The 18080-nt window shown below is 36.9% G+C and overlaps 2 protein-coding genes and 1 long non-coding RNA gene across 6 annotated transcripts; 2 read left to right on the forward strand and 1 right to left on the reverse strand.

The window, feature by feature from the left end:
* Nucleotides 1-2655: 2655 nt before the first annotated feature.
* On the forward strand, nt 2656-4528 carry LOC133693512 (pentatricopeptide repeat-containing protein At1g20300, mitochondrial-like). Its single transcript, XM_062114733.1, has one exon. The coding sequence runs from the start codon at nt 2771-2773 to the stop codon at nt 4370-4372; it is 1602 nt and encodes a 533-aa protein (XP_061970717.1). The 5' UTR covers nt 2656-2770; the 3' UTR covers nt 4373-4528.
* Nucleotides 4529-11448: 6920 nt separating this feature from the next.
* Nucleotides 11449-15071, forward strand: LOC133693610 (probable prolyl 4-hydroxylase 3). 2 transcript variants are annotated; one of them, XM_062114853.1, is made up of 8 exons: nt 11449-11963; nt 12052-12139; nt 12361-12458; nt 12588-12685; nt 13209-13338; nt 13439-13626; nt 14012-14100; nt 14747-15071. In XM_062114853.1, the coding sequence occupies exons 1-7, from the start codon at nt 11773-11775 to the stop codon at nt 14083-14085; spliced, it is 867 nt and encodes a 288-aa protein (XP_061970837.1). In that variant the 5' UTR covers nt 11449-11772; the 3' UTR covers nt 14086-14100; nt 14747-15071. The 2 variants fall into 2 exon arrangements, with proteins under 2 accessions (XP_061970837.1, XP_061970838.1); XM_062114854.1 differs by having other exon boundaries at nt 14750-15071.
* Nucleotides 15072-15637: 566 nt separating this feature from the next.
* Nucleotides 15638-17936, reverse strand: LOC133694278 (uncharacterized). 3 transcript variants are annotated; one of them, XR_009842262.1, is made up of 4 exons: nt 17639-17936; nt 17392-17538; nt 17085-17312; nt 15638-16663 (listed from the first exon to the last, which is right to left on the reverse strand). It is a non-coding gene; the product is annotated as an uncharacterized LOC133694278 (long non-coding RNA). The 3 variants fall into 3 exon arrangements; XR_009842261.1 differs by having other exon boundaries at nt 17392-17556; XR_009842260.1 differs by having other exon boundaries at nt 17392-17936.
* Between the last annotated feature and the right edge of the window lie 144 nt (nt 17937-18080).

Below are 18080 nucleotides of genomic sequence, written 5' to 3' on the forward strand. Positions count from 1 at the left end.
CGAACACATCTGCCTTCCTTCTAATTGGATACACCCAACATCTCCTGGAGAAGTCATCTATGAATGATACAAAGTATCTTGCTCCTCCCAAGGGTACAACCGGTGCTTGCCAAACATCAGAGTGAATCAGGTCTAAGATGCATTTGCTCTTAGTTGTTGATGTGCCAAACTTCAACCTGTGCTGTTTGCTTGTAACACAATGCTCACAAAAGGGTAAAGTAACCTTTGTAAGCCCAGGGAGTAACTTCTGATCAGAGAGAACTTTCAAACCTTTCTCTGACATGTGGCCTAGTTTTTGATGCCACATCATCGTCTTCTCTTCTGCAGGACTGGCTGATGCAATTGACGCTTCTGCCCCATGATGTGTTTCTCCCATTAATACAAACATGTTTGCAACTGTCTTTCTCGCCTTTAAAACCACCAGCGCTCCCTTGACAATTTTCATTATTCCATTGTCTGTTCGGATCTTACAGCCAAGACTATCAAATTGTCCCACGGACAAAAGATTCTTCTTTAAGTCTTTCACATGTCGCACTCCTGAAATAGTACGAATTAAGCCATCATACATCTTCAATTTGATGGTGCCAATGCCAGCAATCTCTACAGCATGATTATCACCCATGAACACTTTGCCTCCAGAGATGGGTTCATATGTTTGGAACCAATCTCGATTAGGAGTCATATGCCATGTTGCTCCTGAATCCATTAGCCAGACCTCAGTAAGCTCTTCTCTATCTGTAGAGATTGTCGCTGCTTCACTATATAAAACCTCCCCATCTTCTGAGGTGCTCGCAACACATCCTTGAGGTTTTGATGACTCTGCAGTGTTCTCTATACCCTTTTTAAACCAACAATCCCTTTTGAAGTGCCCTTTTCTGCCACAGTTGTAGCATTTCACAGTCTTCTTACTTCTTGATTTGGACCTCCCCTGCCTTTGACTCCCACTGGAGCCACGCTCCGTTGATCTCCCTCTTGACACCAACAATGCCTCTGCTTGGTTTGAACTATTTCTGTCTCCTTTATTTTTGCGCCTATTTTCTTCTTCCAAGATGGCGGCTGCAACATCATCAAAGACTAAATAGTCTGTGAGGATATTATTGGTCAAGTTGATAATGAGCTGATCATACGAATCTGGAAGACTTTGAAGTAGAAGCTCTGCTCGTTCACTTTCCTCTATTTGTTGACCCAACGTAGTGAGTTGTGAAAATAGAGTTCTTATTGTGTTGATGTGGTCAGTCACCGCCGTGGTTTCTGCCATTCGAAGGGTATAAAGTCTCCGCTTTAAGAAAATCTTATTGTGCAAAGACTTGGACTCATATAGCTTTGTTAGAGTCTCCCATATCTCCTTAGCTGTTTTCTTCTCCGCCACACTTGATAACACTTCATCGGCTAATGCTAAATGTATGTTAGCAATAGCATTGCCATCCATTTCATTCCATTTTGCATTATCAGTGATCTCCGCGGGCCGATCCCCAATTGCTGCCAAGCAATTGTCTTTCCTTAAGATTGCCTTGATTCTCATTTTCCACAGTGAGAAATTGCTCCCCTTGAACCTCTCTATCTCGTACTTTGCTGCCATTGTATTCACTGAGATCTATTCAGCTATCACCGTTTCACAGATCTGTAACGTATATAGAAATAGTATCGTGTGAATAATACTTCACTAAGTAAGTTCCCAGGAAAGATTGGAGGGGTCACAAATGGTCCCGCTTAAAACCCAATCTCCTTAGACAGAACTTCCTAGACTGTATTTAATCACCGCACTGACTTTCTATATACGCCAACAGTAGCGTATGTGAACAGTACCGTATGGATGAATAGTGCCGTATAGGTGAATAGTGTCGTAGACGTGAATAGTACCGTATACACGAATAACTTTTGTGTATTAACAACACCAACCAGAAGGCTCTGATACCACTGTTAGGATACTGGCATGCAAACCCGACAAGATAAAAGGCAAAGAATAGGATAAAACGAGAAATCAGACACACAAGAATTTACGTGGTTCACCCAATTTGGCTACGTCCACGGGCAAGTATAGAAGGATTTTACCAAGTAATGTGGGAATTACAACCTCTCTCTACTAATAGGAGAACAACTGAAATCTCTCTATTAATAGGAGAAAACACCTCACTTACTCTCTCACAAATACCTCACAATTTTGTGGGATTTCTTTCCCTCTTTCACTCTTCTCTTCCTCTCTTGTTTCTCTCTTGTGGTGTGTTTACAATGCTTGGATGCATTGCCTATTTATAGGCAAGCATCCATGTAAATACAAGGGGCAAGGCAAGTGGCACAAGTTTGGTGCCTACAATTTATGACTAAGGAAGGATGGCTTCACCACCATTGTTGACTCCCACCATTGTTGACTCCTTAGGTGGCTGGTTTCACATTCTCTAATTCAATCTTGGTGGCTGGTGGTGGCTGGCTTCACAATAGGTCAATTCATAACTCGACTAATCTAATTAAAATCTGATTTAAATTTTTATGTTATGGTTTTAATTTTTTTAAAAAGGAAGTGATAGATGTTATATTGATTGGCTTGGATTAATATAAATTAATTCATTTAATTCATGACGACTTGGACTGAGTTTAGCAACCATATAGATGGAAAGCAGAAAGACCCATGGGCTTGTGGGTTTATTGATTTCTGGACTAATTTCTGAGTGTGTCGATAAAAACAGTTGGACTAAATCTGTTGTATAAACCTAATTTCTTTCGTCTCTGCTTCTTCAAAACTCTCTGCTTCTCAAAGCAGCCATAGTCGCCAATGGCTTTACTCAAAACAAAGCACCGTTTTCCTCACTCGCTCTCTCCTCACCTCCTCAGACCCTTCTCTTGCTCTCCTCTTACAACCTCAGACTCTAACCTCCTCGAAGACGACTCGAATGACGATGAAGAACATACCATAAAAACCCCCAAAACCCCACTATCTCCCGAAGAAACCTCCGTCGCTGAGAAACTCCACTCCCTTATCAAAGACCACTACCGCAACAACCCCAACAAAACCCTGCCACCTGACCCCACCTACACAATCCCATCTCTCTCCCTTGGTTTCTCACAAACCATCTCCACCGTCCATTCTATCTCCCCCTCAATCATTCGCCACGTCATTGAACAATCCGGCGGGGTCCGTCATGGTATCCCCGTTCCACAAGTCCTTGCATTCTTCAACTGGGCTAGCTATCAAGACGGGTTTGATAAATCACCCGAGGCTTTCAACGAAATGGTGGATTTTGCTGGTAAGGTAAGGATGTTTGATTTAGCTTGGCATGTTATTGATTTAATGAAAGCTAGAGATGTGGAAATTACTGTAGAGACGTTCTCGATTCTTATGAGAAGGTATGTTAGGGCGGGTTTGGCTGCGGAGGCGATACATGCTTTTAATCGTATGGAGGATTATAATTGTAAGCCTGACAAGATTGCGTTTTCGATTTTGATTAGTATTTTGTGTAGGAAACGAAGAGCTAGTGAAGCTCAGGAATTTTTTGATAGTTTAAAAGATAAGTTTGAGCCTGATGTTATTGTGTACACGAATTTGGTTCGAGGATGGTGTCGTGCTGGCAATATATCGGAGGCAGAGAGGGTGTTTGGGGAGATGAAAGTGGCTGGGATTAAACCTAATGTGTATACGTACAGTATTGTTATTGATTCGTTGTGCAGGTGCGGGCAAATCACGCGTGCTCATGATGTTTTTGCAGAGATGCTTGATGCCGGGTGTCAGCCAAATTCGATAACTTACAATAGTTTGATGAGGATACATGTTAAAGCAGGAAGGACGGAGAAGGTCTTGCAAGTTTATAATCAAATGAAGAGGCTTGGATGTGAGCCTGATACGGTTACTTATAATTTTCTTATAGAAACTCATTGCAAGGATGAGAATCTTGAGGATGCAATTAAGGTGATTGGTTTGATGGCTAAGAAAGGTTGTGCTCCGAATGCGTCTACTTTTAATACTTTATTTGGGTGTATTGCGAAGTTAGGGGATGTAAATGCAGCTCACAGGATGTATAAAAAGATGAAAGAGTTGAATTGCGAGGCTAATACGGTGACTTATAACACCTTGATGAAAATGTTTGTTGCATCGAAATCGACTGATATGGTTCTCAAGTTGAAGAAAGAAATGGATGAGAATAAAATTGAGCCTAATGTGAATACCTACAAGGTTTTGATCACAATGTATTGTGGAATGGGGCACTGGAATAATGCTTACAAATTCTTTAGAGAGATGATTGATGAGAAATGCTTGAGACCTAGTCTGCCGGTCTATGACATGGTTCTGCAGCAGCTTAGGAAAGCAGGACAGTTAAAGAAGCATGAAGAATTGGTAGAAAAGATGGTAGATAGAGGATTTGTTACTCGCCCACTGTAGAGGAAGCTGTGCATTCTGCTCCGATGAGTTATTCTCTCCATTTGTGGCTTAACCTTTCTTATTAAGATACATGCTTGTTCGTATGATGATTAAGGTCAGTTTCTTGATGTTGTAAACTGACATTTTTAGAGCAAAATTTTGAGAATTTTCCTGGCATGCTTCAAAACTGCTAATTTCTACCTCTCTGATATATCTGACTTTTTTTTACTGTGCTGTCTGCATTTGTAACTGGTAATTAGTTTGAACTTCCCAGCTCTCCCAATGAAAAATGTACTGGGATGAATCAAATATTCATTCCAATTTTCTGGGAAGGCACTGATCACAAAATGACCACGAAGAGAAGCTTATTAAGCTGGACGAGCTCCTTGCATCCATGACTGCCACTTACAGCTCTCTGCATCCTTGCTTAACTGGAAACTAAGAACCTCACGCCATTCCATTTAGGGAAATACAATAGATCACTGCCATCATTTCCAGATAATATCTACAAGGCCTGTGGTTTTAAATTTTTTCTACTATATGAAGATGCAAAACTAATGGCCAAAGATAGAAGCATAGGTTATAATGCATGATTCTTGGGTTACAATGCTGCTACTCTTCTGTCTGCTCGGGATTACCCTGCTTGCAAACCAAGCTTTATCTATTGCACCGACGACTATAATAATATTAATGAATATTTCATATAGCGAATTAGTCACATAGCACTGATTTTATTCATGTAAATTTTATTTATTATTAATAAAGATTTTTTTTATTTTTAATATTCAATTATATTTGATTAATGAATCTAATATTTAGTTAATAAATTTAAAGTAAAGATAAAGTTCGTGGAACAAAAAAAAAATTGTTATAATTATGAGATTTTTATTGCATCAAGACATTATTTTTAAATGTTCTTAGTTAATGTTCTATTAAGATTAGATATTAATTAGAATTGTTGAGACCAATGCATAATATGTTTTTTTTTTTAAGGAAGAAAACTGTTGCTCTTATAAACTGAGATATAATAGATACTTGGAACTAATATGCAGGTACTTGCCAAATAATATATATACTGAATTGACTCACAAGAGAATTTCATATGAAAAAATAATATATGTTTATAAAAAGACTCACGTGATAGCTGTGTAAGGGATTCTTAGCCTTGGGTTTACCAAGTTATTTTATATAGAGAGTGTTGTACTTTGATCTTGTCCACACGTTATTCTAATTAAGTGTAACACAAGCAAATATTGAGTATAACATAAATTATATGAAGATATTTAAATAATTAAAAGAGTATTTATCACTCTAGATGAATTAAGAAAAATATTTAATTTGTTCTCAAATAGTATTGATTATGAAATTCTTGGTTAAAGTTGAACGAGATTTGAAAAGGAATTCAAATTTTATTTAAAAAATCAATGACTATAGTGTTGAGAACTAAAATGATTTAACAAAGCAAATATACTTCTTGTTATAATGTTTAAATTGAAACATTTTTAATGTAGGGATAATAATTATACTGAAAAATTGATCACTGAAAGGTTAAGTCTAACATGTTTGGGCTTGGTTTGTAGGTATTTGCCTTGAATTTCTTGGTTAGTAGATCCCGTCCCATTAGGGATCAGTTCGGTAAGTAATTGTCTTCAATTTTTGAACCAGTAGGTCCCGACCTATCAACGATTGGTTTGGTGGGTATTTGCTTTAGATTTATAGATCGGGTGTTCCTAGCCCATTGAGGCTTGATTATATAGGCATTTCCCTTATATTTCTAGGCCGAAAGATCTTGTCTCATCCTATTAGGGCTTTGTTCCGTAGGTATTTTTCTTAAATTTTTTGGACACAAAGGTCCGGACTTGTGAGGGATCGGGTTAGTAGGTGTTTATCTTTGATTTTTAGGGATGATAGATCTCAACCTATAAAGGCGCAATTTAGTAGCTATTTGCATTAGGTCTTGATCATTTGAGGCTCGATTTGGTAGGTATTTGCCTTGAATTTCTAGGTTTGACTTTCATGACCCATCTTGGTTCGGTTCGACAAGTATTTGGCTTGGATTTGTAGGCTAGTAGGTCATATTTCATTGGAGATTAGTTTATTAGGTATATGTTTTCCATTTTTGTACTGGTAGGTCCTGGCCTGTTAAGGATCGATTCGTTAGCTATTTACCTATTATTTATAGGTTAGACTTTTTTAGCTTATCGAAGCTTGGTTTGGTAGGTATTTGCTTTGGATTTCTAGATCAAGCGTTATTGGCTTGTCAAGGCTTGATTCAGTAAGTATTTTCCTTGGATTTATTAGCTAGTAGATCCTATCCATCACAGATTGATTCAATAGGTATTTGCTTCCATTTTTAATATGGTAGGTCTTGACCTATCAGGGCTTGGTTAGTAATGGTATTTGCCCGGGATTTATAGGTTGGGTGTTCTTAACCCACATGAACTTGATTTTATTCGTATTTACCTTGGATTTTTGGGTTGATAAGACTTGTCTTGTCAAGGATAAGTTTGGTAGGTATTTGCCTTTAATTTCTAGACTTGTTAGTCCTAGCCTGTCGAGGCTTGGTTCGGTAAGTATTTGCCTTGGGTTTCTGGGCAAGTTTTTTTTTTCTTTTTGTTGGAGACTAATTGGGTAGGTATTTTTCCTTCATTTTTAGACTGGTAGGCAATTTCAATTATCAGTAAACTATATAAAGTCGAAGGGTTCCATCCTTATTCTTTGCAAACAAAATAGGGGCTCCCCATGGTGAATTATTTGGTTGGATGAATTTTTTTTTCGAGCAACTTCTACAGTTAAAATTTTAACTCAACTAATTCAATACGGGCCCCCCTATACAGAGCCTGAGAAATAGGCGTCGTGCCCAACAAATCCGCTATAAAAACTTCAATTTCCCATTTAGGAGGTAATCCTAACAATTCATCCTAGAACTCATGTGAAAATCCTCTTACTACAAAGATATTTGATAACTTTTTACTTTTTTTTGTGTTATCAATATAAGTTAGATAAGCCTCACACCCCTTTTCTCATCAATTTCCTATATGATATGTGATTAACCAATTCATTCCTAGTATTATATCAAAATCATGTATTTCTAATGGGACTAAATCTATCATTTAATCATAACCTCTCATTTGTATAATACATCCTTTATACACATCGTCTACACCTACTTCTTTCCTAAAGGTATATTATTAACTAACACTATTTTGCAATTTACTTACAGACATATTCAATTTAGATCATTCACTCCAAAGTAATTTTTTATATCTATTTATATCATAACAACGATAACATTCATATAACACTTGTACTAACCCCTTAAATGCTATGTTGACAATGTCTAATGCAGGTTTTCCAACTTAATAAAGGGCAACAATATAATATTTGGACGATGTATAATATAATGCTTTAAATTTTTAATGTAAGACCAATAAATTATTTTTATTTTTGACATGAAATTCCAATAAAAGAGAAAATAAAAGGTTAAGAAAACATATTAGAAAAGATAAAAACTATAATCAATGGCACACTTTGAAAATGAAGCATGGCGGTTTCATATCAGGCATTGATAGTTTCTCTCTCCCTCAAAGCTAAACTGAGTCTTTCCCTTTAACCCATACTGTATTTAATACAAAATACAATGAGTAATCTTCCATTTCAATTTTCATCATTACATACAAAGATTTTATCCTCTATACGCCATTTTAGCTTTATCTATCTACTCTAATCTAAACTAGAGCAATCAACGAAATTAATGCTCCATTTAATGTAAAGATAATGAGTAAAAAATTCAAAGAGGTTGAAAGGGTCACTGTCAAGGGAGGGAATAACATACAAACTTGGCTAAATCAAACATTAATCAAGGGTGATTAAAATTTGGTCTTTCTTCCTATTTTATTGTCAATGTCATGATTTTTGTCTCTATATATAGCAGTCAACTCTCTGCAATCTCGTCGTACTCCCAACTTTCCCAAATCCCTATCTCTAATGGTTGTGATCGATTGAAGCAATGGTTGTCAAGGATACCATTTCTGTTATATCCTTTTTTCATATTCTCAACATAAGCTAGATAAGTCTGGCATCCTTTTCTCATTAATTTTCTAGTTGTCATCATCAAATTAATCCACTAGACACAATATTCCTTTTGCCCCTGAATTCCCCTTGTCTCCACTTGTCACCCTAAGTGTTACAATCTTAGTATAACAATCCATCCTAACATGATACATGATTAACCAATTCATTAACAAGATTACATCAAAATAATATATTTTTAATGGTTATAAATCTACCCTTAAATCATAACCTCCCATTGTATAATGCACCATTTACACCCATCGTCTACACCTATTTCTTTCCCTAAAGATGTACCAATAACCAACTCCTTTCACGGTTTATTTATAGACACATTTAATTTATTTACAAATTTACTAGATATTAATAAATGTGTAGCCCCCGGATCTAACAAAGCATAACTCTTTTCAGCATTAACTCTAATCATACATGCCACTGTATTTGGTGAAGTCTTGACAGCCTCCTGATCTGGGTGATACACTCTGCCCTAAGTCCTACCATCTCCGCCTCAAACCTGCCCTCTACTAGCATTGGCTCCTAACTAAGTATGCTTTAATTACTCTATGTCTAGCATATCCAGTGTAATTGATTGCTTCTAGCTCTATGTTTGAATCTTGTTTGGGAAATTTATCCTAGAATACCCAAACTCTCCACATAGGCAACACCTATAATCTATATATTAGCAATCCTTCATCTATGTCCCTCATGCTTGTAGTTAAAACATCTCCCAGCAGTTACTCTACAATCCTCCGGATTAGGTCAACTGCATATATTGTAATGTTCATCATCATGTGGTCATGCAACCTAAAACAAAATTGAAAACCAACCCAAAAAAGCCAAATATCATGTTTGAAACCCCGACCCAAAGAGAAACCTGCACCTAAGAACTAAAGGTACTAAAAAAAACTTGGATCCAGAGATAACCTTGTACTTAAGAATTCGAAGTATGTGAATGACATGATGAAGCCAGTTAATCTTTGATAAATCAGTGTGCGATATTTGTCGCTGCAAAAAAAGATTGTTTATAACATGTAAAACAAAGGAAAAATCATATTTGTTCAAATCATCATGACTATCGAAACATGCAGCCATAAAAGCAATATATAGTTCCTTCTAAATAACTTTAATGGACCCATTTTGGGGTTATAAGCTAATGATCCCTATCTAGTAATCAACTAACACAAGTATAATATTGAAACATACCTTAAAATAATGTCTAATAGGCCAAAACAAACCTAATTTAGAATAAAGTCAAAAGCAAATAATATTAAACACTAAAATAAGTATATATAAAAAACATCTTAAAACAAAGCCTTTTGCTTGAAATCGACTCTCCCTTTGTCTTTTTTAGAGGCTTTTCTGAAATTTCATGCTCTAAATTAGCTAGGAAACTTTGTTTTATTTCCTAAAATTTTTTTCCTTCAATTACCTTCTTTTATTTTTCGTGATGTGTTAGGAAATCCTGTAAAATAAGAAAAAGAACAACAAAAAAATCTCAAGCCTCTTACCACTATATATATTCCATAATAGATATGGAATTTTTTTAGACTATGGATACTAGTTGTTGTTATAAATGTATCTTTGTTTAACATGAAATCCTTATATATTAGATAAAACAACAATTATCACACATGTTTTGAAGAGCATTCGTTGTACTGACTGAATTTATGGCTTTTGGGTAATCAATACAAACATGAAATATTTTATATAGAACGCTTGCCATGATAGTATCCCTGTAAAGATGAGACTTTCCCAGAGAGAAATTCATGCTTGTTTTACGAGCATGAAGGAGAATCCATAGAGCACGTGTGAGTCCATTGCTAATTTACAGTCCAATGATAGCAAGAGTTAGGGTTGTGCATGTCTATTTCTCACTTGGATAGCCTGCAGGATTGGTTTTTCAATTTGGTGTAGGCTTGTTATGGACTTTTGATGGCTAGAGTGGTGACAGTAGTATGGGCCGCGTGGGATAAGCGGAATAACGTTATTTGGAGGGGCAGGCGATGTACTAGTAATGTAGTAGTGGTGAATTATGGATTAGATAATTTGAATAAATAGAGAGATGCCATGGAGAAACCTCAAGAGCACATAACCACTCATAATGAACATAATTTGACTAGATGGAAGAAGCTTGTTGCAGGGCACCTAAAGTGTAATTTGGATGCTGTCATCTTCGAACAAGAACAAGCTATAAAGACTAGAAGTACTATAAGAGATCAAAATGGTTGTACGAGGCTGTGTTAGTGCTGGAAACAAAGAGGAGTCTTCTCGACAAAAGTGGCATAACTACTAGCTTTAAAAGGGGCTCTTCAACGACTCTTATATTTTAATACAAGATTAGTAATAATTGAGATGGATGTTAAGATTGTTGTTAGCGATTTAGCTCGTAGACATAAGGATAACATGGAGTCTGGAATTATTTTACAGAATTGTAGAAATATTATCAATAAAGCTGATAATTTAGTATTTGCTATATTCTAGCTCTTCAATTAGCTAGAAATTACTTATATTTTCATGGCTTTTGATACTAAATAAATTCTCATATTCATTAAAAAAAAAAAACCAATAATCTAGAACCGGTGGAATCCATTTTCAAGGGAAAAAGTATAGGAAATTCTGAAAATCATAATATATATAAAGTATTGCCATTCGTATGGAACTATCAAATCCCAAATTAACTTTCAACTAATATCAATCATAATGGTCGATTTATGAAAGATCCTCCACTCGAATTGTTATCATTAAATAAAAAATAATAATTTAAGATTAATATTTGAATGACAATACTTTATAAGAATTAAAATTACCATAATTACAAACAACAAAAGGTGGCATTACTGTGCATAGCTATTAGCCCACCTTGACCCGATGGATTAATTTAGGAAATCTAGAATTTAACCTGGTTTTTAGTGATTAGGTTTTTAAATAAAATAATTTAATTATAATAAATATAATTGACCCTGTAACTTATAACCATGTCATTTTTCGAGTTAATCGCACGATGCTTATGTGGGGTCACATCCTCTATTCTTTTTTCCCTGGTCTTACAAATATGCAGGCGACATTAAGACTTCTCGCTGCCAAACCTGGAGCTGCCCACAGCAGCCGGAAAGCGGAAATATAAACCAGCAAACCGTACAAATCCCCAAAAACACCCTTGCTGCCTCCGCCGACATATAAAGTCCTAGTGACTATCTCGCCAGCACTAGAAAAAATACCTGCCATCTTTTGAAAGTTCTCTATATAATATCAGACTTTCTTCCTCCACCAACAAGACACCTATACCCTTGATCCAAGCATACAAAATTCCCACAATTCATTCCAGAAACAGAGTTTAGGGCTTAAAGAAAATGGTGAAAGTGAGACATTCGAGGTTACATACGAAGAAATGGTCGACATTTACGTTGGTGTTGAGTATGTTGTTTATGCTAACAGTTGTTCTTTTGATCCTGTTGGGTCTTGGGGCTTTTTCTCTTCCAGTCAGCAGTGAAGATTCCTCTCCTAATGATCTCAATTCGTATAGGCGTATGGCTTCTGAAAGGTAATTTATTTCAAGAACTGGGTTGGTTTCCTTGTTGATTTAATTTATCATTTGATTGTTTTTTATTGGTGGGGTTTTGATGATGCAGTGATGGGGATGGGATGGGGAAGAGAGAAGAACAGTGGACTGAAATTCTTTCTTGGGAGCCTAGAGCTTTTCTTTATCACAATTTCTTGGTGGGTTTTATGCATTTCCTGAAATTGAATTTATGTAACAAAATTAGAGTTAGGTGATTTATTGATAATGGTCTTCTCTTAATGTATTGTGGTTTGCCAGATTAGTAGCTAATAATTACTGCCTTGATCTGCCCTTGATGTATCCTCGCTTGTATTTAGATAATATATTGATAGTGGATGGAATGATAATTTGGGTGTACGTTCATCTTGATTTTGAACAGTCAAAAGAAGAATGTGAATATCTAATAAACCTTGCCAAACCTCATATGGTGAAGTCTACTGTGGTTGATAGCAAGACGGGTCGGAGTAAAGATAGCAGGTATGAATTCCCAATGTTTTGGTTTCAACTTCTGTTTCAGATCAAGGTGGATTATAGAAGATGAAGGGCTTGCATTGATTTGAATCAGTTTTAAATTTATTTGTTGATGCTTACATCTCTTCTTCACAGGGTGCGGACGAGCTCTGGAATGTTCTTGAGGCGAGGACGGGATCGAGTCATTAGAGAAATAGAAAAGAGGATAGCTGACTTCTCTTTCATTCCCGTAGGTATGGCATCCAAATGTAGTTGGATTTTAAAATTTATCTTGGAATATGCCTAGCCCAATAGTTTCTTGACCTGTAGAATTTTGAATTTTTTGTTACAAATAAGTCTTTTTTTACCTCTCCAATAAGTTCAGCCATTTTCAAACAAAAAGAGTTTCCTGAACGCAGCGAGCTGACCACCTTCTAAACAGCACACATTGATAACGTTTTGGGTTTTTAAGGCCTCAATGACATGACTATTTTAATCTATCAATAACATTTCATACGAAAGGTTGTAAATGCTGAAAACATAGTTTATGTAAAGTTTCGGCATTTTGTGCTGAAGTCAAGTATTTGTACCATTTGCATGCTTAATTCCACTTAAAGTGTAGTGGAAAAACCGGATTTTTACCATTATCGAGGAGGAAATAGGCGGTATGTTGTGTAGCGAAATCATATGTGATGAATTAGCATTCTTTGTTTCTCCTGTATATTCCTGAACTATATATTTAAAGATGCCTGTCTAGACTAACTTTACAACAACCAGAGCATGGAGAGGGACTTCAAGTTCTCCATTATGAGGTTGGGCAGAAGTACGAGGCTCACTTTGACTATTTCCTTGACGAGTTCAATACAAAGAATGGTGGCCAGCGGACAGCTACTCTTCTTATGTATCTGTAAGAGTCTCTTCTTTTGGATAGCATGTAACTGGATAAGCGGATATATACATCCTTTAAATTAACTTGCGTCTTTCCTTTTCTTCTTTACTTTCTGCAGGTCAGATGTTGAAGAAGGGGGTGAGACTGTATTTCCTGCTGCCAACATGAACATAAGTGCTGTGCCATGGTGGAACGAGTTGTCCGAATGCGCCAAACAGGGTCTTTCCCTGAAACCAAAAATGGGCAATGCATTGCTTTTCTGGAGTACAAGACCTGATGCTACACTGGATCCTTCAAGTTTGCACGGTTAGTAATCATTCAGTTTACTACTGTTTGATAGCTTTAACCGAGGATCAATGATAATTCAGAAGTCTGTCCTATTGTTCATTGGTCCTCGTTTCTGTTATTTATGACATAAAGGAAAAGGAAAAGGAAAAAAATCAGGATTGAACGTAATTTCTTGGTTTAGGAGTGCCTATTTACACACAGGACATAGCTGCTTTCACACTGTGGACACAGTCCTTTCACTACCGAGAAAATTATTGGCCCCATGCAGGAGGGGTTACTTTTGTGTGGGGCATATATCACATACACCTTTCCTGAATACTTTGGAGGGAAGCTATTTCCCTTTCCACTGTTAACATGTTGTAATCATCCAGTTAACTCACATTCCTATCATGGCTCATGCCAGGTAGCTGCCCTGTGATTAGAGGAAACAAGTGGTCAGCTACAAAGTGGATGCATCTTGGGGAATACAAGATCTGAGCTGTTATTGTAAAGGTAATTCTCCACCGCTAAAGGAGTTATTAATGTTATGTGAAGTCATGGTTGTATGTTTCAGGAAATTGGTTTTATTGCAGTTATTTGGCATTATTTACCCTGATTATATTGTCATTTGTTAAATAAATGAATTACTTGTCTCATCCTGTGAAACACACATATTAAAGTTCTTGGTAGATGATATCAAATGATGTTCAATTGTTTCTCGTGACTAGTCAGAGTTTTGGATTAGATGGGAGATGGTGACCAAGAAAGAGAGTATATGCTAATTTAACTAGCTCTCAAGAGTATTATTTGTGCAAGTACTAAGTAAAGCATCTTCTTATTTAAGTTCCTTCCTAATGTTCTGCTTTGTTGTTTTATGTATCATCTATATGTTTTGGACATCCAGAAAGGGCATTACATGCGCCTTTGGGTTCATTAAATTCCATAGGTGGTATAACTACTGAGATCTTTTTTGCTACTATATGTCAGTATGGTGTGGTGGTAACAGAAAACCTGCCGTAACTGAATATGGATCTTGATTTTTGTTACAAACATCATTTTGCAAGTATTATGACAAAGCAGTTTAATAAATCAATTAAATCGACGACTTCTGGCAATATACTGAATTGACAGTACCTTTTCTTTTCTTTTCTACTGTCAGCAGGATAGGAAGACCTGTACCATGTGGATCAATTGCTGTTCATGGTGAATGGTGTTAGAATTCCTGACACATGGTGATGCGTCCTTCATTGTAATCAAGCACAGATGTTTTACAACTCATGCATGGAGATTTTTCATTTGATAGACGTTTTTTACCCTTCTATCCAGCATTTAGGGTTGGAAGTTGGTGGTCTTGATAGAATTCTTGTAGTAATAGACTCAAAGGGGATAGGAAAATTGGTTGCAGGTGATGCACCAACACCCTGCAGCCAACTGTAAAACTAACAGAATAAATCCGAAATATAAATTACTACCATTTGTTGGAAGCTGGTGCTTTTGAATTTGTATTTCCTTCCAAACTTTCAAGCGAATTGTATTGTTAGTTGCTAATCCAAAATCCACGGACCTTCGCTCTGGCCATATGATGCTGCACCTGCAACCCTAGTGTTAACTTTGGCAATGTGAATGCTTTCACCTTGTTTCTTTATAAATTTTACTACTTGAAGAGGCTAGCTCCTCATGTCTTCCAGACTGAGCTGCGAAAATGACGTTTTGTTTTCTCTAAAGAGTACAGACCATTGTTTAATTATTATCTTGGAAACAGGATGGTTGGGATAAAGAGTAAATATTTTTGTATCTTTCTTGTTGGAAATCCACTCCAAGACTATTCTCATTTTTTATGTCTCTGTTTCTGTTCCCCAACCAATCACGTCCCATGCATGGCATGGCACCATGATAGACTCTAATTTAGCATGGAGAACCCACCCAATACTCAGGAATCGGAGATGACCTGTTACCTTATCTGATTGCAGTTTAGATGACTTACACTGTAGAGCGCTTTATCGTTTACATTTGAATGCTGCTTTTCTTGCAGATCACAGAAATCCTCGGATCAATAGAAAAAGAATCTAAAAAATTCATGATAAGGCATTTCAAAATAGCTTATGCCAACTGAGGCTAACATACATTTATTTATTTATTTACATAAATTAATCAACTAATTCGTCACCTCTAATATTCTCACAACAAAACATACAGGGGATTAAGCAAAAATTCTCCTAGCGATTTAATCTCTCTCATTCTCAACTGTTCGTGGATGGCGTTCCAAGTTACCATGGTCGTAGACTATTCTGAGAACTATCAACTGAACGAGGCAGTGCCATCTCTTGTGGTGAGGAACTACCTCAGAATCCTAAATGTACCGTGTAGAATCTTGTTGCCAGCACCTTCATTAACATGCCCGAATCTTGCCCTCACCATGAATTTGTCCATTTGGTGTTGCACCCTTCCGCATGTTTTGACACTGTCGTCTTCGCTCGCAGAACAATCTTTTCTTATTGCTGCTCGAGAAATTCTGTCATTCCTTAAATGAAGGTTGCTCATCAAACGGTTAAAAATCAGCAGACAAGTTCCTAAAATTATTTGCTCACACCATGAACAACATCAATCAGAAACTTCAGTCTTGTACAATAAAGCCACAGAAAATCTAGGTTAAGATCAAATGATGGATCATTTTGTTCAAGTGACCCCTTCAGATTAAAGAAGCAAGATGAAAAGCATGTAAAACACCATTTTATACCACAATTTAACAGAATGACAAGACACATGCCAGATTAAGCAAAATTCATGATGTGCCAGGACCGAGTGTTACTTGAGCAACCCTATGTTATGTTTTCTTTTGTTGATCATATAGCAGACAAGATTAGATGATCTTCCAAAAGTTTAGGTTTTACATTCAACTTGCAAACTTTCGAAGGAACACAAATAGTAATAAAGTGATGCCCCAAAACACAGAATTGCCCTTTAGAGAGAATACCTTCTCTGTTCCATTTCACAAAGCTGGTTCAAAATATCTGTAAAATCGGGAGGAGGCGGGCATGAAAAATGTATTTCTTTCCCCGTGCACAGATGTGTGAATCTACAAAACAATGGAAAGAAGCAAACTTCCATATTATCCAGTTGTGTCAATGGAAAGCAGTGAAGCAAATGGACAAAGCTTTATCTTCTAAATGCCCCACCCGAGAGCCAAACCATGGAGGAATGGCCTCTATAGTCCTGAAAGTGAAAAAGAAAGTAAGAAAGTTGGATATGACAGCTAGGGTCGGTTCTGGATCGAAGCAGTGACAAGGCCATGTTTCAAGTCCCTCCATAAACCTCGTCACTTAATAGAGGACTTTCATTGTACTCTTGAATTGCTCAGATAAATGAGCATGCTAATGTTCAACCCACCATCAATATATACTGCACTAAAGAATTAGCGAAACTATTTCATAAAATTTTACAGCAAATTCAACATTAAAACCACTAAGGTTATTAAGGGGGGGGGGGGGGGGGGTCACCTTAACAACAACAAGCAATCCACTGGTGCCTTTATCCAACCAATGCACTATCCCTGGTCGAACAGATGCTACGTATGAGCTATAACATAACCCTTCACCATCATCGTCGTCAGAAATATCCTCTGCATCCGACAAAACTTCCTGGTTTGAAACTGTTGGAAGACTACTATGGTGTAGTATCCCATTCACCAGCGTGCCGGTAGCATTACCAGGCGCAGGATGAACAACCTAAATCACACAATCAAAAAGGAAAATTTCAGCATCACATTTCAATCCAAACACAACATTAGCTAATCAAAGTTTCAACCTTTTTTTAAAGAGCGATCACCATCTGGGCAGGTTTGTTAACAACCAGAACATTCTCATCTTCATAGACGATATCCAAAGGTAAATTTTCAGGTTCAACCCTCAAAGGTTTCCACTCTAAAATTATGCAATCCATCTCATCTCCAGCCTTCACATTATGCGAAAACTTAAACAGACATCAACATTAATATCTCAGAAAAACCAACCCCAGATGAGAACAAAATAACCGGGATGTGTTAAATAACTACCTTATAGGTAATCTTTCCATTGACAGAGACAATTCCTGATTTAATAATAGACTGAACGCGAGCTCTACTGAAGCCAGAAATGCGACAAGAAATCCAAGAATCAAGTCTTAACTTTCCTGACTTGGAATCTACTGTCTCCTCAAGCTTTACACAGAATTCGTTGATTCTGGTTCGAACAAGAGTATCTTTCGGAACAAGGTTGAACAGTGAGGAATCTTAAAGCTCTTGGCTTTCGAGAGAGGAAGGAGGAGGGAGCTGAGCAACGGGACACGGAGGGAAGGGAGAGCATCCTCTTGTGTTTTTTTGTTCTTCCTTTTTTTGCTGGTCGTCTATATTTTATAATTTTTAGACGTGAGCGGAAGAGATAGTGGGCCGGACTTGAGTTTTTATGTATGTTGGGCCAGAATGACTTAAGCATTTTCGATGGGGTTTGGGTTTAGGT

This window comes from Populus nigra, chromosome 5 (genome assembly GCF_951802175.1).
Source record: "Populus nigra chromosome 5, ddPopNigr1.1, whole genome shotgun sequence".
NCBI classification, from domain to species: Eukaryota; Viridiplantae; Streptophyta; class Magnoliopsida; order Malpighiales; family Salicaceae; genus Populus; species Populus nigra.